At 40.0% G+C, this 25,101-nt stretch overlaps 1 protein-coding gene across 1 annotated transcript in view; it reads right to left on the minus strand.

The window, feature by feature from the left end:
• The window catches only part of imp3 (IMP U3 small nucleolar ribonucleoprotein 3), a 236,431-nt gene that overhangs the window by 142,252 nt on the left and 69,078 nt on the right, over positions 1-25,101 (minus strand). Inside the window, exon 3 of the mRNA XM_048540071.2 lies at positions 1,339-1,413. Within this exon, the coding sequence (XP_048396028.1) occupies positions 1,339-1,413 (75 nt within the window). The remainder of the gene's footprint in view (positions 1-1,338; positions 1,414-25,101) is intronic.

Raw genomic sequence — 25,101 nt, forward strand, 5'->3', positions numbered from 1 at the left:
TCTCAGTATCCTTGGGTGAGGGAACTGAAATTGAGCCTGAATTCCTCTTTTTGAACACCATCTAATTACCCTTGTAAAATAAAATTTGTATGCACCGGATTAGGACAGAAATGAATGCTGTGTTCCTGCATAGCTACTTTTTTTTATTTAACTAAAGTAGCTACTAATTATTTTCATTAAAGCCAGAATAGCTGTCTTCAAAATTTACCAACTTGTTTCTTTTAAAACAATAGTCCCTGCCACAATTCGCCATCTTCCTAAATTAGGATATTCTGAAATCATATCTCCAATCTAACATACACAATTCAAGAGAAAATACTTCAATACATACTGAATACATACTACCATATACTTTAAAAATAAAAACACACTAGAGTTTCTAAGCAGCCTTTTATGAAACACTGCACTAATTTTTTTTAAAAAACCTTATTGATGGTTTACGGATATATCTCATTTTCACTACTATTTCTATTTGCACTATTTTTCCCTATTTGCTCATGCTGCTAATTAAGAAACAAAATATTACCCTTTTTATGATGGTCTTTCATTGTGAGAGCAGTACAAATACTACTACACTCGGAAACTACATTGACTGGATTTAACTCAGCACAATAGAGCAGGATTTCAAGCATGAAGTCAAAAAAGGAAAGGCAGGAGAGTCATGATAGCAGGCAGAAATGCGTATCAAACTGAAATGGAGCTTGGCGAAGAGCAGCAGTAATGTTTGGGTCTTTGCAGAAACTCAAGAAATCCATTGTCCTCAACTTGCCCACATGTACGCTATCCAACTTTTAATGGAGAATCAGGACATGTCTAAACTTTTGTCTCCTGAGTCAATTTAAATTGGTCGCCGACTAAAACAAGAATTTTAATAATCCTTCAAATGTAAAGTGCCAAACTGAGTTCGAAAACATAGCATTTAGATTAGGAATGCATTTTAACAGATGCTTCAAATTTAAACACAACATTATCGTAAATCAGGAATAGCAAAGAAAACTGCATTCACCCCCTGAAAATAGGTTAACGAGTTATATTGTCAAAGAGCTCTCATAGGACCACAGCGAATTGTACCAACCCGCTCTCACACATAGACCAATTTCTGTCAATCATCATTTTCAAATTTGTCCTCTGTCTTCTAAACAAGTTATTTCAGCAAATGTGTCATGGATCAAAACCCATTTCGTACCAAATAAAGCAAACACAACTTTCATAACACTGCTAATAAAAAATAATCAAAGCAATATTGAGTGTGAACATGAATTAATTGCAAATGGGCAATAAGCAAACTGGCAGGGTATCATTTTTTTCACTGCACACAATCATGTAATAAATTCATACCTGCAGAAAGATGATGCTGACACTCTCTCACAAAGGTGTAGACCTTGCTTTGTGGGGATCAGGCCTGCTGAGTATCTGAAATTAACAACAGGACCAAAATTAAATTGAATTAATTTCAAGAAATAGGAACTATCTCCTCCGTACAATTCTCCAGTGTTAAGAAACAACTTCTCACAGTCTAGTAGTATCAAGTGTTGTCAAAGCATGACTGACACAAACCAACCACTCTAAGTCATTGCTGAGCCTGAACACATAGCCTCAATCACTATCTGAAATGTTGAGCTGAAGCTTTGTATTCACCAGGACCTGAACAGAGAACCAAGGTGAAATATTACATGTGCAGGAAATCTGGGGGAAAACAATTCCAAAGTACTGGAGAAATTCAGCAGATCTGACAACATTTGCAAACGGAGAAACAGAACAGAAAAAAGAGAATGCTCGAATTCGCCGGAACGTAAAATGCTTGCTCAAATGTGTGTCCTGAACTAAATTGTCCAAACAATCAGAGGTTGATCATGCATCTTCTAAAGCTAAAAGGCATCACTCCATAGCAAGTAATGTGAAAAGTGTAACATCTCGAGATGGTCTTCCACCTCAGGGATCTGTTTCACACTCCAGTCAAAACCAATTGAATTTACAACTTGAGAAACTACCATAAAATAAGCTTGGTGGGTATTAATACACTTTCAAGAAGAGAAATGTCTCTAGTAGAGAAACTCATTCATAAAATGCATAACATGCAACATTTTCACACCAACAAAATTGGAAACAATGTGGCACAGCTAAGGCATGTTTCCGGGTCCTGCAAACAGTGTCAAAAGAAGTGTTAAGGGAACTTATTTGTTTAATAAGTGTTCAAATGTGGGCTTCACTCATAAGGACAGAATTAATTTCTTATCTCAAATTGTGAAATGGTGGTGATGGTCCTTCTCCCCAAATCTCAGCAATCTGTGTTTGGATGTTATTCTCACAATGCAGATACAAAGGAAATTCTAGAATTGAGACTCAATAATGATGGGTCCTAGTTAGAACTGCACATGACACAGATTTGATGCTCCCAATGCACCTTCCACCCTTGAGATTCTAGGGAATTGGAGGTTTGTTGGTTTGTGAGCTACTGCCCAAAGAAGCCTTAACAATTTGCTGTGATATATAATGTAGAGGTCAAAGTACTATGCAGTATCAAAGACTGTGGAACCTGTATGCATGAATGTTTGGATATCATCCAAGCCTTGATATTATAGGTTAATGTACTGTATTTTCATACATGGAGCCACCCAGCTCATCCACTGCACATTAATTCTGCACGCCATGTCAAACAGTTCTGACAAGTCACTACTTTAATAGCTGACTGCAAAAATAATAATATGAATAATATAAAAACAATGCAAAAGAATATTTTGCTTCACAAAGTTCATATGTACTCTTTTGTTCAATGCACCAACAGGCCAATTTTAAACTTCTGACCACAGCCAGCAGTGTCAACTCTATGTTCAGGAAATATAGCACACTTCATACGTCAAACAAATGTCAACCTCATCTCACTTGTGCTCACTCTGATAAAACATAACAGAGCGAATGAAGAAAGAGCCTCTATTTGTCAGACAGCTGTCATATTCCCAGGACTTCCTAAGACATCTTAGAACCAAATTACTTACTTTTGAAGCACAGTCACTGTTTTACAGGAAAAATGTTCAGGTACAGAAAAGTCTAACAAACAGCATGGTGAAGGGGAAAGACTGGGCTGGACAAGGTTACAAAATACTAGGACTTAGACTTAAATCATTGCCTAAATCGGGCAAACATGGATTCCACACACAAAACTGCACACTTAGTAAGTGTTTCACCATAGATTACTGAAGAGTTTTCCACTTATATGAGAGGCACCTCACTTCCCTACTTCTCTTTCCATTAAAAATGCCACCAATTAAGCTCATTCTCTTTAGGTTATCCTCTCTCCATTTTCTATTTATTCTTGGCATGTGGATGTCACTGGCTGTGCCAGCATTTATGGTCTTTCCCGAATTATCCTTGAGAAAGTGGTAATAGATGTCTTCTTGAACGATTTCAGATTTTGGGTGTAGGTATACCCACGGTGAAGTGTATTCCAGGTTGTGACCTAATAACAGTGAAAAAATGGCAAGAGAGTTCAATTTTTGAGCAGTATGTGGCTTGGATAGTGGGCATCCTATGTATTTGCTACCATTGTTTTTCTCGGTGGCAGGGATTACAGATTTAGAAAGTGCTACAGAAGGAACTGTGGTGAGTTACTGCAGAGCAGATTGTATACTGCTGCCACTGTATGATGACAGAAGGAGTGAATGCTGAAGGTAGTGGTTGGGGTATGAATCAAGCTGCTTTGTCCATGACACCATTCCTGGATATTAAAGTTGGAGACTGGTGGTTGTCACTGACTAGTCTACCAATAAATCTTCCCTCCCAGCTTAGAACTCAATAAAGTTAAACACTAAAAGAACCACTGTAAAACGTCCAACATCACAATAATTATTCATCCATCCTTCAATTTGAACATCGGTCATGTTTTCATTCTGTTAGGAAGGGGAGGTCGAGCCCCTCTAATAATTAAATTCAAAACACAAGTCCCCAATCTGTTACAGCATGAGTGCAGATTCCCTTCTGATAATTAAACCTGAAACATCCAGAGATGCACACCTCACCTGACCTAGTCTGTTAAAATGTTACAGAGAAGGGGAGGTTAAATGGAAGAAAATCCTTGATTTCACTTTATAAGTAACAATAGTTATAAATGCCTCTCTTTTGCTGATCTTGTGATGTTTTCTCTGTGCAGACTCTTAGTTAGAAGTGCTGTGGCACCTTTTAAAGATAAGATAGTGCTTTCTTAGAGACTTCCTGAGAGAGCTAGGTGCTTATTTCTTAGCGGTTTGCTCTCACGTCAATTTTCAAAAACCCTCTCCTTAAGTACCTATCAATTTTCTTACAAGTGTTGGTCCTAGGTTGTCAAAACCATCAGATTTCAATTGAATTGACTTTCAATTGCTAAGTGCTTGGCTTAAATTAACTGGTTGACTGCAGGTCATTGCCAAAACATCAAAACAAGCCGAGATTTTCAATAACACAGCCAACTGATACAGGTTTCAATTTTAGAACTGGCTGTACATCTTGAGCTACATGCAGACTTTTTTTTGTGTAAATCTCTAAGCTTAGAAAAGCACTTTATTTCTTACAGGAATCACACACTCTACACAACTTCATAACATCTTTGTTTGGTTTCCTCCTCCCAATGTGAACCGTCAGGCCCCAAAAAAATTTGTTCTCTTATCCATCATCTTATCAAATTTCAAGCTCTGTACAGTGCTGAGGTCTTCCATAGCCAACACACCTATCTCTTTGGCTGATACTTTTGAGTGCACCTGTACATGACCAGCCCTTTCCTCTCATCTTCAGAAATTTCATCCACCTGGACCCCTCCTTCTGGCCTCACCCTCGAGATCTTTTCATCAAGATCTGCTGGCTTGAAATAGGTCAACTGAATATCTATCTCCAATTATCTCTCTCTTTGGGCCCCACAACATTGTTCATTTCCTAACCAAAGTTTTCTTTTTGGGTAACTCTACTAAGTTGCGTAAGGCCACTCACAAACCAGATGCTATGTTTATCCCAGAGGTAAATTTCAAACTATACATCCACACAAGCAGCAAGATTACCTATTTTCAGTTCCATACCATTGTTCAACTCCACCCCTGCCACAGCTCACCTTCGCTGAAGAAATCTGCATCTATTTCCTTGTTACCTCCACACTTCAGCATTTCAATGGTCAATATTTCACCTTGCATTCCATGTGGTTTGTGTTCATTCAAAATTTTGCTGTCCGTATTTTTCAGCAGTCTTGAACATCACCTCAAAGCTCTCTTGCTAAAGTTCTATAGCTCCCTAGCTCTCTCCCTCCCAGCTGACTAGAAAACAGCAAAATCTAAGACCTCTCTTCAAGGAACATGGGAGACAGAAAGTGGGAAATTATAGGCTGCTGAGCCAAATCTCAGACATTGAGAAAATACTGCATTTAATTATTGAAAATAGTGGGAAATTTAGAAAATCAAAATATGAACAGGCAGAGATAGTAGGAACTCCAGATGTTGGAAAATCTGAGATAACAAGGTGTGGTTGAACACTGCAGGCCAAGCAGCATCACAGGAGCAGGAAGGCTGATGTTTTTGGCCTCGACCCTCCATCAGAAGAAGGGTCCGAAGGAGGATCTAGGCCCTCTGATGCTGCTTGGCCTGCTCTGTTCATCCAGACCTACACTTGTTATCTATGATCAGGCAGAGTCAACATGGTTTTATGAAAAGGAAATTATATTTGACCAATTTATTAAACGTTCTTAGGATGTATCTGGCAGGATAGATAAAGAGGCATCAAACAATGTTGTGTATTTCAACTTCCAAAAGTCATTCAATAAAGTGCCTCATTAAATGTGACTGCACAAAGTAAGAATTAGTGGTGTTAGTTGTAATATATTAACACAGAGAGAGGATCAGCTGACTACCAAGAAACAGTGTGTCAGGATAAACTGTTCATTGGCAGGTTGGCCAATAATTTCCAAATCTATATTAATGGCTTAAATGAAGGGACCGAGTATGCTTTAACCAATTTCATTGAGGAACAAAGAAAGGCAGGAAAGCAAGTTGTGAGGAGGCCACAAAGTCTGCAAAGAGGTAAAGACAGGTTAGATTGGGCAAAAGCTTAGCAGGTAGATCATGTGGTGAAACATACTGTCATCTACTTTGCTGTGAAGAATAGAAAAGCTAACCTTTTACATGTCAAGAAACTTCACAGTGCTCTGGTACAGGGATCTGAAAATGCTCATACATTAATCACGAAATGTTAGAATGAAGATGCTAGTGATACAGGGAAAGGAGGGAGCTGCTCCAAATGGGCAGCTTTACCTGAATCAAAAACAAAAATCACTAGCTACACTCAACAGATCTGGCAGCCTCTGTGGGAAACAACAATGTTTCAAACCCAGTTACTCTTCATCAGAAATGATAGCCACTAGAAAAAGATGGTAATTATGCTGAAAGTGAAGTTGGGAGTGGGGATGGGGAAAGAGGGGAGATTTGGGCCCAGAAAGAGAGGGATATGAAACAAAGAAATTATGGGTAGTAGGCCAGGACAGAAGAAAAACTTAATAACAACTAAGAGTAAGAGAGAATGGGTGACTGTGCTAAAAGCAACCCAATCATAACAGGATCAAGTGTGTGGTGGATAAAAAACATGGAAGGATGAAATCAGTCGCTAAAGTTATTGCACTTGATTGTTGAGTCCGAAAGGCTGCAGGTCCTGAAGCAGAATATGAGATGTTGTTCTTCAAGCTTGCACTGAAGCTCACTAGAACGTTGCAGCAGGGCCAACGCAGAAATGTTGGCATGAGAACACAGTGGTGTGTTTAAGCAACAAGCAACTGGAAGCTCAGGGTCATGTTTGCAGACAGAATGGAGGTGCTCTGCAAAGTATTCACCCAGTCTACATTTCATCACCCCAATGTAGAGGTGACCACACAGTTAACAGTGAATATAGGAGACTAGATTGAATGAAGTACAGGTAAATCACTGCTTCATCTTCTCACCTTTTCTTGACTTCTCCATCTTCCTTTTTGGTGACAGGTTTCAATTAATGTCTACTGTAAGCTCATTGACTCCATTTTGGTACACTTTCTGCCAGGACTCTATTCTATTTGTCTTGCTTCTCAGTCACACCAGTTCTAAAGATGTCACCTAGGAATCAAGGGATATGGAAGCAAAGGGAAGTTAATGTATAACTTCGGTCTGAGTTCACTGAGTGACAGAGCATAGCTGACATCTACTCAGCTTTGAGCACCTCGTTCCTTTCCCCAAAGGATCCACTCTACAAAGGGCCTGTCCTTGATGTACTGGGTTACTTCTCCATCATGCCAAACATACCTTCGTATTCATCTCCAAGCTCAGGAAATCTAGCATGTGCCCTTTAACATCCTCCCTACCAACCATCTGAGAACGCAAAACTATCTTTCAAGTACAACGACAATTTACTTGTACTTCTTTCATTTTGTAAAACATAATCTCTGCTCCCCATGTTCTCTCCTCTGTATTGGAGGCCAAACACAGATTTGAACACAAACGACTTTCTTTCCACAGATGCTATCAGACCTGAATTTCTCCAGCAATTTCTGTTTTTGCTTGTTTCTGAACACCCCTTTTCAGTGTATGTTCTTTTTGTTCGTATTCTTTTCTCTCTCTCTTTTTAGCAGCCGTGGAGCAGCGCGATGGGAAACCAGAGTCCTGGAGCAGCACAACTTACCTTGGTGCAGCTGAATGCCAGTGTGGAACAGACTGGCGCTTGGAGCGGAGTGGGACAGTTGTTGGACTGGGACTTGGCTTGGGCAGTCAGACCACGTGCTGAGCTGCTGCTACTTGAAATTCTTTACTGGACTGTAATGTCAATCCTTTTAACTATGTTATAATTATCTTTTTTCTAAAATAGTTTTTAGACTCAATAAATAATGTTACTACTTTTCCTTTTATTCCTCTTTCGTATTCAAGATTTGTACCGAGGTACTTGTACCCAAGACGGTGCCATTAAAGGCAACCATTGTAAATACTTTTCACATTACTCCTGTACTTCTATACTGGAGTACATGTGACAATAAAGGGTATTCTATTCTATTTTCTAGTTGCTCCAAGTTTAAGTTTCTTTACTTGCCTGATTACTACCCACTTTTGCATCGTACCATCATCCCTACCCTATTATATAATGTTTTACCTTCAACTAATATTTGAGAGTGTCAGCCCGGATTTACACTTGCTCGCTAGCAAGGCACTGGACTGCTTGGGGAATTGGACATTAAGTTTGCAACAACAGATTCTGTCCCTACAGCTATTTAAACGTAGACACAATCTGACAGCGTTCTTTACGTGCTTTGCTGCCCTCCACCTCTGCAGTTGCTAAAACCCCTACATTTTTGACTTTTCTCATCCATAATAAAAGGCCATCAAAGTGAAATATGAAGCCTTTCTCTCTCCGCTGTGGCCTGAGCAGCAGAGTATTTCCAGCATTTTACAATAACAGCGAAGTTATAATGTATTGTGCTCTAAACTGAGACAGGGTCTGGAGTAATCTGTATTACCCTTAATGTTGAAACACTGGAGTTTTGTCATTGGTGGTGAAGCTGCTAGGATCAATTTAGAGGTACAATTTTAGTAAAAATTAAAACTAGCACATAACCAAAGTATGTGACATCGAAAAAAATCATGTTTTTTTTGGTCTGGTATATTGGTAACAGCATGAAAATATAGTCAGCAATCACAGCCAGTAGAACAAGGATTTTCGAAGTCCTCAAAGTTCTTCGCTGGAATGCAAGACAAATAGCTTGGATAAAGATGTAAAGTCATAGAAAGATTGCTTGCACTGAAAGCTACTTGTCTTTGTTTAAAAAAAAGTCGTGATGGTGTTGAATTATTTTGATATTGAGTTACCAAAATCCAACTTAATGAATACCAAAGCACCAACATGCAAAAATACTTTTTTTAAACACAAAAACAAGATTCCTCTGAGAAAGTCAATGTGAGCTGTAATTGTTCTGTCTTAGTCTCCTTTTGGAACATCAATTAAATTTGATAACTGAACAGTTTCACAACAAATTGACGCTTTCTGTGTGTAATTGAAGAGTTTCAATTTACCATGATACATAACTTGCTCATCTGAGTCAATTAAGCCTCAAAGCACATAAAAAAAACAGGCTGCTGAGATTATCTGGGGCAGAGGAAATTTGTTACAATTGCAGCCAAGATAATAAAATGTGAGGCTGGATGAACACAGCAGGCCAAGCAGCATCTCAGGAGCACAAAAGCTGACGTTTCGGGCCTAGACCCTTCATCAGAGAGGGGGATGGGGAGAGGGAACTGGAATAAATAGGGAGAGAGGGGGAGGCGGACCGAAGATGGAGAGTAAAGAAGATAGGTGGAGAGAGTATTGGTGGGGAGGTAGGGAGGGGATAGGTCAGTCCAGTGAAGACGGACAGGTCAAGGAGGTGGGATGAGGTTAGTAGGTAGATGGGGGTGCGGCTTGGGGTGGGAGGAAGGGATGGGTGAGAGGAAGAACCGGTTAGGGAGGCAGAGACAGGTTGGACTGGTTTTGGGATGCAGTGGGTGGGGGGGGGGGGAGAGCTGGGCTGGTTGTGAGGTGCAGTGGGGGGAGGGGACAAACTGGGCTGGTTTAGGGATGCAGTAGGGGAAGGGAAGATTTTGAAACTGGTGAAGTCCACATTGATACCATTAGGCTGCAGGGTTCCCAGGCGGAATATGAGTTGCTGTTCCTGCAACCTTCGGGTGGCATCATTGTGGCAGTGCAGGAGGCCCATGATGGACATGTCATCTAGAGAATGGGAGGGGGAGTGGAAATGGTTTGCGACTGGGAGGTGCAGTTGTTTGTTGCGAACTGAGCGGAGGTGTTCTGCAAAGCGGTCTCCAAGCCTCCGCTTGGTTTCCCCAATGTAGAGGTGCCACACCGGGTACAGTGGATGCAGTATACCACATTGGCAGATGTGCAGGTGAACCTCTGCTTAATGTGGAATGTCATCTTAGGGCCTGGGATAGGGGTGAGGGAGGTGGTGTGGGGGCAAGTGTAGCATTTCCTGCGGTCGCAGGGGAAGGTGCCGGGTGTGGTGGGATTGGAGGGCAGTGTGGAGCGAACAAGGGAGTCACGGAGAAAGTGGTCTCTCCGGAAAGCAGACAGGGGTGGGGATGGAAAAATGTCTCGGGTGGTGGGGTCGGATTGTAAATGGCGAAAGTGTCGGAGGATGATGCGTTTGCAGCCATTCAGGTTTGCCTGAATGAAAATATAGGACACCAGAATGCACAAACAGCTAAAGCACACAGAACACAAAGTATTGCTTGTTTATAAAATCATGAGGGACATGGATAGAATAAACAATCAGGGTCTTGACCCCAGTGTGGGGGAATCCAAAACTCGGTGGCACAGGTTGAAGGTGAAAGATATAAAAAGGGACCCAAGGGGTAATTTTTTCAAGCAAAAGGTGGTGCAAGAATGGAATGAGCTGCCAGAAGAACTGGTGGAGGCTGGTGTAAATACAACATCTAAAAGCCATTTGGATGGGTATGTGAATAGAAGGGTCTAGGAGGATATGGACAAAGTGCTGGCAAATGGGACTAGGTTAACTTTGGATATCTGATCAGCGTGGACAACTTGGACTGAAGGATCTTCTGCGCTCTAAATCTCTATGACTCTACGACAATATAAAGCCCTCCCTGTACACTACATACTAAAACAGAGTGTCCATACTGTGAGGAATATTGATTCTATGACAGCATGAAGCAATATCAGTTTGAGTAAACAAGACATGAAACTAGAATCTGCCCTCAGGTTGCTGCTCATCTCTCCTTCTGCTCTCCCTAAATTAGAAACCCACATCTGGAGCTATTTTTAAACTAATCCCAACTTATCAATTAATTTAAACAAATAATGTGAATGTGTTCACTTCTCCAGTCATGTCTAGACTTTTCATTTTCTTTATGCATGCTTGATTCTGACTTTTGTCGAAAAAAGCTTTGATGCACATGGTAAATACTCTCCTTTATACTACCACTGTCACTGAAGCTATTTAAGAAACAAGTATCACTTAACCATGCATCACTATTACTGCCATTACAACTTGTGCTGATCAGCATTATGATATGCATCATTTGCTTTTCTACAGTTTATGAATAAACTGTGTTACTGGAGTTTTAGAGTAACATATGCCCATGTAACAATTTTTAACTAATCAAAATCAGTCTGTGGGAGAGAGGAAGCGGGGTTGCAAACTTCAAGAAAGGAAAATAAGTAATTTACATATCTGATTCAAAAATGATGTTATAACAACTAAGATGACTTAACTTAGGCAATTGAAAGTGATTATTATCAAGACAAAAAGACAGAGGTTGTCATTAAATAAATGGAAAATGGAGTTTGTGATGAATATAATGAATCATGAACAAGGTTGTGTACTACTCTGCCCAATGCTGTCCCTCATCATATTTGCTTTGTTTCTACATTGGAATCCTGTTTTTTTAACCTGAGAAACAGATCTGAAAAGTCAAGATTAATAGCACAGGAGAGCATTACAATTGAAGAGGTATGGGGCAAATCAAATGTCAATAATTCAGGGACACCAACCTGGGAGCAAAAACACCCACTTTTGAAAGAAGAAAAATGCCTAAAAAAGAGGAATGAGGATAAAGTATAGAGTGAAGGAGAAAATTGAAGCTAAATGTTTAAAGTTCAGAAAAGGAACAAAGTAACATCAGTAAAAATGGAGGAAAAAAATTAATTGCAGTAAGGAGAGGGAAAATGGGGTTCTGACGCGCGAGGGGAGGCGGCGGCGGGAGGTGGAGACAGAGAGAGAACACACAAGAGTACGCAAGAAAAGCTGCTTTTACAGGACCAAAGGAATAGGAGTAGGCCATTCAGTCCCTTGAGATCACGGCTGACTCTGGCCTAACTCCTTTACCTGCCTTTAGCTCATACCCCTTAATACTTTGCTTAACAACAATTTATATATCTCAGATTTAAAACTGCAAAGTGATCTAGCATAAACTGCTGTTTGTGGAAGAGAGTCCCAAACCTCGATCACCCTTTGTGTGAAGAAGTGCTTTGTGGCATCTCACCTGGATGGTCAAGTCCTAATTCTCACACTATGCCCCTAGTTGTCGAATCCCTGACCAGTGGAAATACTCTATCTTTATCTACCTGTCTGTCTTTTCCCGATTAATACGTTTTAGACTTTGATCAGATCACCCCTTACATTTCTCAATTCTAGAGAAAACAGGCCAATTTACATAAATATTACCTCACTTTTTAATACCTGAAGTCCAGGTATCAACCTTGTAAACGCATAATGAATGCCCTGCAAGGCTAATACATCCTTCCCAAGGTGTGTCTTTTTTGCCTTCTTTATTCGTTCATGGGAATGAGGATGTCGCTGGCTCGACAGCATTTATTACCCATCCCTTATTGCCCAGAGGGCAGTTAAAAATCAACCACATTGCTGTGGGTCTGGAGTCACATATATGCCAGACCAGGTAAGGATGGCAGTTTCCTTCCCTAAAGGACATAAGTGAACCAGATGGGTTTTTCCCCTGACAATTGGCAATGGATTCACAGTCATGATGAGATTTTTAATTCCAGATACTTTATTGAATTCAAATTCCACCATCTGCCATGGTGGGATTTGAACCTGGGTCCCTAGAACATGATCTGGGTCTCTGGATTAATAGTACAGCGATCATACTACTCGGCCATCGCCTCCCCATGCGGCGCCCAGATCTGCTCTCAGTACTCCAAGTGAGATCTAAGCAAAGTTTTACATAGCCACGGCATAACTTCTCAGTCCTTATAGCCCAGTCCTCTAGATACAAAGGCCAACATTCCATTAGCCTTCCTCATTATTTTCTGCACCTGTTCATGGTATTTTAAAGATCAGTGCAGCTCAACTCTCAACGGTATCTGGTGAATTTAAATTCATATATCTACAAATAACAATTACCAATACATCAGCACAGGCAGATTTAAACTTCATAGGATTCATGAAAGCCAGAAACTTGGAATACTTCCTTTACCCAGTTGCATGCAATGCATATTTCGGGATTCGGCAATGAACGCAGATTTTAGACAGCCTAAAACACAGCAACAGGATAGGAAATAAAGATGATCAATCAGACAACCGGCTTTCCCTTGCATCCTGTCCAGAAAAGAAAAATACTGTTGGAAAAGTACTTCAGAAATATGAACGTGTTACAAATTTTCAGACAGCTCTGCGCCGAGTCTGACATGAACAGTGGCAAAAATTAGCCAATAGATTTTACATCAGTCAATTTATCTCAGGAACTTTATGTTGAGCCTTGCCTGAGTCTAAGTGTTCAAAGAAAAAGTTGAAAACTCTCAACAAATTTGGGTTTTCCCTTCAAACAAACGACAAAGACAATTTAAGCCAAATTTGAAGCAATTTTCCACTTTGTACGTTCACCAACTCAATCAATAGAAAACAATGCTATTCACAGAGCTAACACATCAGATAAAATTATGATCCAAAGTAACAGAAATTTAAAAAACTGGAGTTCAAGTTTGTGCTTTCTCCAAACAGCAACCACCTAATCTGTTGCCATCAACAAGTGAAGATACTAAACAGAAATGAGATCAAACGACGCGCATAACTGGCAACTCTCTCCAATCCAAATTAACTAAATTAAAATAAACCAACTCAGCATTTAAGTTGAACAATATTCTACACGAGTGAAGAATACAAAAAGCACATTCTTTTCACAAAAACCAAATAACTACTGGAGCTCTTGAAACGGCAAATCCCAGATTAGTGGTTTTATCCATGTCTACCTTCATCCAATCTTGACCCTAATTCATGTGCAAGTTAAAAGTATTTTGAACACCAAACCATGCTATTCTTACTTAGCCTCAAGGGAATGCAAACATTAGTCGAAAAAAAATCAAGAACTGAAGCTTTACAAATATACTTTATTTCATAAGGAATCTGAAGACTTCTATTGAAGTGAAATTTTTTCCAGCTCCCAAATGTAAAATACAATAATTACTGTTATGATTGGTTGCAGATCAAAGAGCTGAAGTTTGATTTGGCACAGTACATCCATGTAAGTTATCCTCCACAGCGTTAATTGTTTTTCCATTCTCGGGACACTATGTCACTTGCTTCAATCCATTTCCACTTTGGAAAGCCATGCCTGGTGCTGAATGTCAGTTACAATCTGGGTTAGTCCAATATTTGTGCAATTCACTGTACATTATTAGTCAATATACAAGTACAAAACTCTGAAACTTCCTCAATCACAAAGGATTTGATGACCAACTTGTGTAGCATGCATTAGGCAACAAAAATTGGCTGCCTTGACACAATATGAAGTAACATAGAGTCCATCACCAAAGGCAGGCAACACAAGTGATTATAAGATCAACAATTATGTTAGCTTCAATGATAACATGATGACAATTTTACTGGGTTAATAATCCAGAAACTCAGACTAATGCTCTGCAGATATGAGCTTGAATCCTTTCATGGCAGATCTAAAATGATCTCACAACTAACAAATCAAATCATAGCTCTGCAGTCCTGCTACGTACAATTATGAATGGTGGTAGACAATTAAACAACCACATGCTGGAATGGATAGAGATAGAGGAAGCTGATGTGCTGAAAATTTTGTCAAACATTAAGATTGACAAGTCGCCAGGCCCGGACCAGATTTGTCCTCGGCTGCTTTGGGAAGCGAGAAATGCAATTGCTTCGCCACTTGCGAAGATCTTTGCATCCTCGCTCTCCACTGGAGTCGTACCTGAGGACTGGAGAGAGGCAAATGTAATTCCTCTCTTCAAGAAAAGAAATAGGGAAATCCCCGGCAGGGAAATCTGTCGTCTGCAAGGTGTTAGAAAGGATTCTGAGGGATAAGATTTATGACCATCTGGAAGAGCATGGCTTGATCAAATACAGTCAACACGGCTTTGTGAGGGGTAGGTCATGCCTTACAAACCTTAGAGTTTTTTGAGGATGTGACTAGAAAAGTCGATGAGGGTCGAGCTGTGGATGTGGTGTATATGGACTTCAGTAAGGCATTTGATAAGGTTCCCCATGGTAGGCTCATTCAGAAGGTCAGGAGGAATGGGATACAGGGGAACTTAGCTGCTTGGATACAGAATTGGCTGGCCAACAGAAGACAGCGAGTGGTAGTAGAAGGAAAATATTCTGCCTGGAAGTCAGTGGTGAGTGGAGTTCCACAGGGCTCTGTCCTTGGGCCTCTACTGTTTGTAATTTTTATTAATGACTTGGACGAGGGAATTGAAGGATGGGTCAGCAAGTTTGCAGACGACACAAAGGTCGGAGGTGTCGTTGACAGTGTAGAGGGCTGTTGTAGGCTGCAGCGGGACATTGACAGGATGCAGAGATGGGCTGAGAGGTGGCAGATGGAGTTCAACCTGGATAAATGCGAGGTGATGCATTTTGGAAGGTCGAATTTGAAAGCTGAGTACAGGATTAAGGATAGGATTCTTGGCAGCGTGGAGGAACAGAGGGATCTTGGTGTGCAGATACATAGATCCCTTAAAATGGCCACTCAAGTGGACAGGGTTGTTAAGAAAGCAGATGGTGTTTTGGCTTTCATTAACAGGGGGATTGAGTTTAAGAGTCGTGAGATCTTGTTGCAGCTCTATAAAACTTTGGTTGGACCGCACTTGGAATACTGCGTCCAGTTCTGGGCGCCCTATTATAGGAAAGATGTGGATGCTTTGGAGAGGGTTCAGAGGAGGTTTACCAGGATGCTGCCTGGACTGGAGGGCTTATCTTATAAAGAGAGGTTGACTGAGCTCGGTCTCTTTTCATTGGAGAAAAGGAGGAGGAGAGGGGACCTAATTGAGGTATACAAGATAATGAGAGGCATAGATAGAGTCGATAGCCAGAGACTATTTCCCAGGGCAGAAATGGCTAGCACGAGGGGTCATAGTTTTAAGCTGGTCGGTGGAAAGTATAGAGGGGATGTCAGAGGCAGGTTCTTTACGCAGAGAGTTGTGAGAGCATGGAATGCGTTGCCAGCAGCAGTTGTGGAAGCAAGGTCATTGGGGTCATTTAAGAGACTGCTGGACATGTATATGGTCACAGAAATTTGAGGGTGCATACATGAGGATCAATGGTCGGCACAACATTGTGGGCTGAAGGGCCTGTTCTGTGCTGTACTGTTCTATGTTCTATGTTCACTTTCCAAGATGGCAGCACAGCAGGACGCGTCAGCCAGAGCGCATCCCCTTTGTCCATTTCTTTGTTTTTCTTTTTCTTCTTTTCTTCTCTCGCATTTTTTTGGCTCTCTTCTTTCTTCTTGGCATGTCCTGGACTCCAGGCCTCAGCACAAATTCGGACTCCTGACCTCAGTATGGTACCAGGAAGCGGTCCTCTCAGCCTGACATGGCAGTGTCCTGGCCTGGCTTGAGGGTCTCTCAACCTGGTGTGGTCTCAGCATGGACTTCCAGCCTCGAGGTGATTCCACAGCAGTCTCCTGGCCTCGACAGCTTCGAAATGAATCCCAGCGCAGTCTGGAGTTAAGGCCCATTGCAGACCAGGCTCCAGACGCCAATTAGAAGGACAGTTATTCTGAACTTTTTATTTCTCTATTTTCTAATTTATTCCTACGATTGTAACAGTGGACTTTTTATTTCTTTATTTTTCTAATTTTTTTCCTAAGAACTTGTACTGAAGAATCTTTACCTAGGTACCTGTACCTAAAATAACACCCTAAGTGGCAACTTGTAAATTTTTCACTGTACTCATCTGAGTACATGTGACAATAAAGCTAATTCAATTCAATTCAATTCAAATGGAGCCTGCGCAAAAACCACATATTCAGTTAAGGGTGGAGCCCCAACCTGTACACAGGGCTACAGCTTTTGTAACCATGTTTAAACACAAGTGGTGAGTGGGTGATCCATCATAGCCTCCTCCTGGGGTCCCTACCAAAACAGGTGCTCATCTTCAATTTAAGCCCATTCAACTCACAATATCAAGAAATAGTTGAGAATATGAGACATAGCAAAGTTCATTTGCTCTAAAATCATTCAAACTGTGACGCTCCAGAACACGCTGTGCTTCTAAGTTGGTCCAGCAGCTACATGCAAACTGCCCAGGTATGGTCTGTCCACAAAGAAACAGAATAAATCAAATCTGGCCAGTCACTGCCCTATCAGTCCATGTTCACTTGCCAGCAAAGTAGGACAGGCTGCCAACAAACAGCACTTACATGCGAGAAACAGGTTGATTAGAAAATATTTAAAGATCACCAGGAGAGCTCCCCCATGACTTGGTCAATGTTTTCCTTTAAGCAAGATCACTAATAGATTATGAAAGTCATTTATATTATAATTGTTCTTGATAATTTGTGTACAATGAGCTATATTTTCAACACTGATTGCACTTCAAAAGTACTTCATTTGCCATCAAACATTTTGGGCACTCTAAAGCATTTTGGGTATCAGAAAATAAGCTATAATAACGTGAATCCTTCTTTCTGTATCCCTCATGATTCTTTTTTTCTCTTGCTTGTATTCTGGCACACACATTATTTGATACATCTAAATGACAAAGCAAATTATGAAAATCCTGCTATTTTGACAAAGAAAAAAATGTTGTTAACCCCAAAATGTTGACATAATTTATTGTAACACACAGCTTCAACAAATGGCAGAGAAAAGAAAGGATTCCTAATCTGCGAAAGCTGTGTTCCTTCAGAAAACCTAAGTAAGTGTACACACATTCACAACCAAAAATGAAAGAGAGAGAGTTTGACACAGACATAGGGTTGGAAAAAAAATAGGGAAAATAAAATTCTACAAGTCAAAAGTCCAGATTTCAACAGTGGGTTAACAGTCACTCAATTCCTTTTTATTTCAGCAACGTTTATGTGATGCTGTCGATAAAGCAACCATCATTCTTCACTTTGATAGCTGATCCAGTGGACCTCGCACTTTTTTGCTAGAACTCCATCTCTTATGATCTTTTGGAGTTTCTGTGTTTTCACCCGCATGGAGTGTGACAGGGAGAGAGGGAGGTTTTCAGTTTGCAGATTCTGGATGTCGGCAGATTCTGCATTTACAGATTTGCACGAAAGTGCAGTTCAACCAATTGGATGTTTGTCATTGGGCAGAATTTTCTTAATTCAAAAACTCATGGTGCCAGTCTGTGTCAAAGTACCCACCCTGCTGCTTTGAAAAGCAAAACTGTCTTGCACAGCCAAAAATACATAACATTTCAAGGTGCAAAAATCTCATTGTGTTTTAAGTTAAGAGAAGTCCAACTTTCATTTCAGTTTTTGTCCCAACAAAGGAAAAGATGTGATGCCCTTCAATTGAGGTAGAGTCCATGGAACGGTCCTGCTCTTTACCAAACAATAGCATTCTTTTGGTGAACTTGTGAACACTTTGATAATAATATATTACAATGGGAATCTGACCAGAAGAAATTACAGTCAAACGGGGAACTGATTCACTGTAAAGCTGAAAAACAGATCATGACTGAAACACAGTTAACTAGTTTTTGTTCTGACTACTGTGCATCTTCTAGCTTTTTTTAAAAAGCAATAAAACAGAAAAGAGTAACCTCTTTTTAAATGAGGATTTCATTAGTGATAGCGTTCAACGTACTTTTCTGTCCACAGGAATTATGCGAACAGAATGACATTCGGCCCAAGTGTGGCAATTTACACTATACCCAAAGTGTGTAAAATAACTTAAAAGGCTAGTTAAAACATTTTTTTAAGGAAAAAGCAGAGTTTATTGGTTCTAAAACTTTGAATAATGCTCAAATCTCTTCTGAGCAGATGGAGATGTCTTTTTCTGCTTCGGGATTATTCACTTCAAGATTATTCCTCAAGAGACAAAAGCTCACATAAGACTTGCCATGTCTAGCATTAGTTCATTCACACTTTTAAGATAGTGACTGTACAACGCATTGTTGAACGCCTAACATCTGCACAGATTTGAAAAAGCCTTGCTTGTGTTCTTTATGGAGGGGAACAAACTGTTGGGTCAGTAGTTCAAACCTTAAGCTTAGCTAATGGAAAAAACTGGCTCTTTTCCCTTCGGTATATTTTATGCCAAATATTAGGCATATTTCCTTCCTGCAATATGATGATTATAGTTATCAAATAATCGAAATTCAAGAATAAGGGCATTCTTACATGTGAAATATATCCAAGTTTCATGCTGGGAGCAGTAAATACGCTGCTTAACATTATGCTTAATAAAACCAAGGTATAAATTAGACAATTATCTGCAATATGTATTTCTTAAGATTCTACAAAATCAAATGTTGAGAGCTACTGTTAAAAAAAGTTGAACATTTTTCTAAATACAAGTAAAAGTTTTCCAAAATAAATTAAAACTTCAACTTATTAGCTTTTTTATGTACACAATACTGAGGACAATCTGTGCATACACATTGTTGATAGAATATAACTTTGTTTGCAAGAACTAAAATTTCGAGATTAAAATAATTTTGAATAACGTGCAACAGTAGAAGTGGAAAATATAAAAGATGTCAATCCAAGATTAACATTTTGAAACATAAATAAGAATAAGTACAAGGGAAGAACCCTAGCTAAAGTGAACTGCTAAATTGGATTAAGGGATGGATCACCAGAGATGTAGTGGCAGAGGTTGAAGGGGATATATCAGAATACACATAACAGATATATTCTAATAATCCACGGTGAACTAAAAACGTGAGAAAGTGGTACTTTTTTTTTTAAAAATGCATATAATTATATACAATGGGCAGCAGGTCAGAAAATTGAACAGAATATAAAAGAAAAGCACAGACTGACTAAAAGATTAATAAAGATGAGAAAGCTAGAGCATGGAGTCAAAGCTACCTGGGAGTATCAAAACAGATAGTAGCAGATTGTATATATATTTCATAAAAAGAAATGTTAACAGGGCAAGTCTTGATCCTATAGAAAGTGGATTTGGTGAATTCTGAATGGGAAGAAAGAAGATTATTTGGACAGGTATTTTGCAATCAGTCTTCACTATAATGGATACAAATAACATCACAGAAACATCTACAAATCAGCGAGCAAAAGGAAGGGAGGAACTGAAGAAAAGTACAGTCAGTGAAGTCAGAGATAATGGGAACTGCAGATGCTGGAAAATCCAAGATAACAAAGTGTGAAGCTGGATGAACACAGCAGGAGCATCTCAGGAGCCTGAAACGTCAGCTTTTGTGCTCCTGAGATACTGCTTGGCCTGCTGTGTTCATCCAGCGTTAATCAGTGAAGTCATAAGGTTATTGGAGCTTCAGGTTGACAAGTCCCTGGATTCTCCAGGGCATTACCTTGGGGTCTTAAAAAACATGGCTAGTGAAACGATTGATGTGTTGGTTTTAATGTGATCATCCGAACCAACTCTATCAGAAACAGCCTGAGGACCCAGTTGAGCAGAAATTTCCTCAGGACTCAGTAAACCCGGTCAGTTGGGATACTACCAACCCACTGTTGGAGGTCAGCATTTAAGTTCCTCACCCAGGGTACGTTCTGTGCCTATAACGTTCTCACTGCTTTTTCCATTACAATTTCCATGCTCATGTTTGACCTAAGGCTATGAAAATTCAAAGCATCAATGTCACTTAAGAATGTGCACCATGTGCCACCACTTCTGTCCTGCTGGTGGTACAGAAGATACCCAGAGTTGGCAATGTTGTTGTCCAGGTCATTGGCAATATGGTATGGTGTAGTGAATATGATTGAGTCAGGTCACTGTTTGACAAGAATGTAAGTCAGCTTTCCTGATTTTGGCACAATCCTAAGGGCTTTAGTAAGGAGGATTTTGCACAGCTGAGAGAGATGGATATGCTATTGCTGCTTCCAGTGCCTAGGTCAATGCCAGGTTACCTATTCAATATCATTCTTTTTTACCGTTTCCATAGGTACAAGTGATTGCTTTGCTTGGTGTTACCCCCCACCAGGGTATCTAGAAATCAAGCCTTGCTCTTCCCAAAGTTCTCATAAAAATTAAAGATTTTATAAAACTACACAAATTACCCAATTTACTGCCTTTTAGATCTGACTTGACAGAATGTATGTACCAGATTTCTGTACTTAACAAGGATTACTATTTGTTTACGAATAAATAGATCCTAATACAAGTAAACAATTGAAATTTAACTCTACCAGTAAGAGCTCCAATCAATTTGTAAAGAGCTCCATATGCAGACTGACAGAAAAAAAAAATACATTAGATGTTACAGACAAAGGAAAAGTCTGGGAAGGCAGTTCAATCATCCCTGTTCCCCAAAATGATCTTTTTGATTTGTCAGGACTGCTACTCCTTGATCCTCCTTCTTCCAAGTATTTTCGCTTGCTTGCAGGAGGCAAGCTCTGATCCACATTTACGAAGACTCTGACTTATTCGTTAGAAGCTACAGCCTACAGCAGCAGCGAAGGGGAAATGAACTAGCTTTCTTGAGTCTTGAGGTTCTTTCTGTTGAACAGGATAAAGATAGCTCCTTCTGTTTCAGAGGTCAAATAACTTCTCATGAAATATTTGCATAACAATCCATAAATTGTTCAGCTATCTGGGAGCCAATCAGATAGTTGTTGGCAGGAGAGGAATTTTGCCATTGCTAACTCCTCACCATTTCATAGACCAACCAGCTACTTGTTGCCAACCAAACTTGTTGAAATCATGCCCTCGCTTCAGGTTACAGTTCTTTCCCATAACCACAAACCAAAACAGACATTTCTGGAAAAGCTCAGGTCTGGCAGTATCTGTGAACAGAAATCAGAGTTAATGTTTCAGGTCTGGTGATGCTTCCTCAGAACTGATGTAGCTAGGAAAATGTTGGTTTATATGCAGAAGACAGGGTGGGGAGAGGGAATGAGGGGTAAACAATAGGTGGAGATAGCACCCAAAGGGACAGAAGAACAGTTGGACAGACAAAGGAGTGACTAACGATCTGGCTGGGAGGGTGAATAGCTGTTAATGGGGACTGTTAGTGGCTAACAATAGATAGTGTGCAATGACTCACTATGTGATAACAAGGCCTGGAGTGTGGGGTAGGGGGCTAGGACATAGGAGAGATCAGGTTCTAAAATTATTGAACTCATCATTGATTCCGGAGGGCTGCAGGGTCCCCTATTCATAACAAACAGTAATCCTTTTTAAGTACAGAAATCTGGCCCGTGCATTCTGTCAAGCCAGGTTTAAAAGGCAGTAAATTCAGTGATTTTGTGCAGTTCTATAAAAGGAGAGGTACTGTTCTTCAGCTTCGCCGAAACACTGCAGCAAACCTGAGACAGAGGTGTTGGCAAGGGAGCAGGGTGGTGTGTTAAAGTGGCAGACAACTGGAAGCTCAGCATCCTTTCTTGTGGGCAGAACGTAAACGTTCTGTGAAGCAGTCACCCAATCTACGCTTCATTTCCCCAATGTAGAGGAGATCACACTGAGCAGCAAATGCAGTAGATTAGATTAGATTGAGGAAAGTACAGGTAAAGTGCTACTTCACCTGGAAGGCATTACACCTTCGGCGGTTGCAGAGGAAGGTGCCATGAGGCTGTAGGGAGATTTTGGGAGTGAAAGAAGAACAGACCAGGGTGTCCCAGAGGCAATGGTCCCTGCGGAAGCATACTGTCTTTGAAAGAGTATGCCTTATCGACAACACCTTTGAACATGTTTTGCAAGTTTTTGCATAGCGCTGTTAAATCCTGGAGCAGCTCTACGTCCTTTGCAGCTTCACCTAGGGAAATACTCGGGTGAGTGGATGGGCATTCACCGTCTCTTCAGGGTCATCAGGTGATAATCTTCCATTTCTTCCACTGCTAAACTTTGTCCAGTTACTTGACCTGCTCCTCAAAAATGCTGGAGGTCATCCAAGCAGTTTAGTCAGCCTTACATAGCAAGAGTAGCGTCTTGATATTCATAAAGTAATGTGGCTCCGTGGACTTGTCTATCCTAAAAGCAAGTTTTTTGGTACCATACATGTGGCCCACACCATAGCAGTGGCACATTCCTCACTTCACCTCCCGCCATTATATCTTTATCTTCATCTTTAAACATTATTGAGCAACCTAATAAAAGAATGTAAATTAGATCGGTTTCATTAAAGTCAAAAATGTTTATTCGCACGTACTCCTGCAGGACACCAGCGAGGTGTAGACATCACTGTGGTCTTGCCCATGGTTTCACACACTAAATTCCACACTGCCTGGTTGTTACACAGTCAACAAATGTGACAAGCATGCACAGGTCTGGCTTGTGTGGAACTCTGACTTATCATGAGCAACCTTCTTGGGCTGAAAATGCTGTCACAACTTTAGTCATAGATTATACATACTTGACTCATTGCAACTTCATTAAAATAGCCAACAGAAATGACCTATTGGCTTCAGTTCAAAATTGAAAAGGTGGTCTTTTCTATTTGTGTGATGTTTGCATTTCAAAGTCATTATGTTTGCTTGTGCTTAATGTCATAAAACTAATTAAGTTGCCACCTCATACTGATCATCAATTCCCTCAAATTTTCAGCAATCACATTATTGAACATGATAGCCAAGCAATAATGTTGAGCTAATTGACGAACAGTGTCTCTTACAAGTGGTTAAAAACTAACTCAGAACAATTATTTGAGAGACAGGAGGAATTGTCAAACATACCATGTAGTATATATCAGATGAAAAGAGCATTAGACTCTGCCACAACCTCCCGAGTTAATCAACCTCCCAAGTGTCACTGCTTGAACTTGTGAAGAAGGGCCCACTGGACATTGGATGGGTAACCAAAGAGTTGTTGGCACTTGTGAAACTATTTTACGGTATAATTTGCATCTTTAAATGGAGAAGTAGTAGAACAATGCAGTGAAGTACATACAGCAGTCACGGTAGGTCATGTCGGATCTGAAGAGGTATTTTCGTGGGAAGAACCCAAAATTATTTTGGACATAAGCACTAACCTTACAGGAAATTGGACATCACCCTTGGCAACAGACTGTGCATTTGTGATTGACAGAACACTTGAAACCTTTGGCTGTTGATGCAAGTTTTCCCTAACTATTGCGAGTGCTGTCAGTTTGGCTGCATTGAGCTCAAATGTGACTCTTAAATTTCATTAGCAAAGTCACCACTTAAAAGTATTAGTGATTAAACACCGCATGGGCATGATCTTTGTCAAGTATGTTAAACCAACATACAGAGGAAAAAAAACTGGCTAAATATGGGTAAACCTACTGGACCATTGGGTTGCTGTCCAAACCTTGGAAGCAAAGGAATTATGTTGATTTTGCATTGAAACAAGAGCTATTTATCAGAAGTGGTCCTTTATGTATTACATCTTGAACATACCGAGGGCATCTTTATCAGGATTCAGTAAAGTATTGTAATGTTTAATTATTTCTGATCAGCAAATAACCTTTGCTAAATTCAAAGTGCTCACTGTATGTAAATCACCAAGATTAAAACAACTGGAATTCATCAAAAATTTCTCTGGGTCTAAGAAACCAGAGTGTTGTGGAGATGACTGGCAGTTTCAGATATGAGATGCAAAATAAAAATCAACAATGGAGCTGAAGAACCTTGTGACATCTAAAATGCCCACAAGCCTCTCAAAGATTTCTAATGTAAAAATACTGTTCCCAACAGGAGCTGTTTTCATTTAATTCTCCAAACTAAACTCTTCCCAAATCTTGGTACTTGTTCACTTGATTAGTTGCATTTACAATCAAGAAAATGGGGAAGGGATAGCATTTAGCCAATTTCGTCTAGATGTTTGTTACCCAAAAGATCACAAGTAATGTTTCACATGTTTAGCAGGAAAACAATTATTTAAAGAAAGATGAAAAAAACTGGTACCAAGATGATTAGCAACTGAAAATGTTTTCCGTACAGAAAGAGTAGATTTGAAAGAACCAGATGCATTTAAACATAATGGGAATCATAAGAATTACAAGGAAGACAGCTGTTGAGAAATTGCTTTAGGGAGGTGGAGCCACATGAGGTGGAGTGCAAAGTAGAACGTTCAGAAAAATATATCAGATCTAGCTTTTAAAAAGAAGTCATAAAAAGCAAGAAGGCATGAACGTAAGTTAAGGTGCTTACACACAATTACGAAAAACATGCCAAATAAAGGTGCCTAAACAGAAGATTAATAAACTGAATCAGAAACATAGCAGACTTCAGTTTGGGCAAATCAAATCACTTA

This window comes from Stegostoma tigrinum, chromosome 8 (genome assembly GCF_030684315.1).
Source record: "Stegostoma tigrinum isolate sSteTig4 chromosome 8, sSteTig4.hap1, whole genome shotgun sequence".
In the NCBI taxonomy this organism is placed as follows: Eukaryota; Metazoa; Chordata; class Chondrichthyes; order Orectolobiformes; family Stegostomatidae; genus Stegostoma; species Stegostoma tigrinum.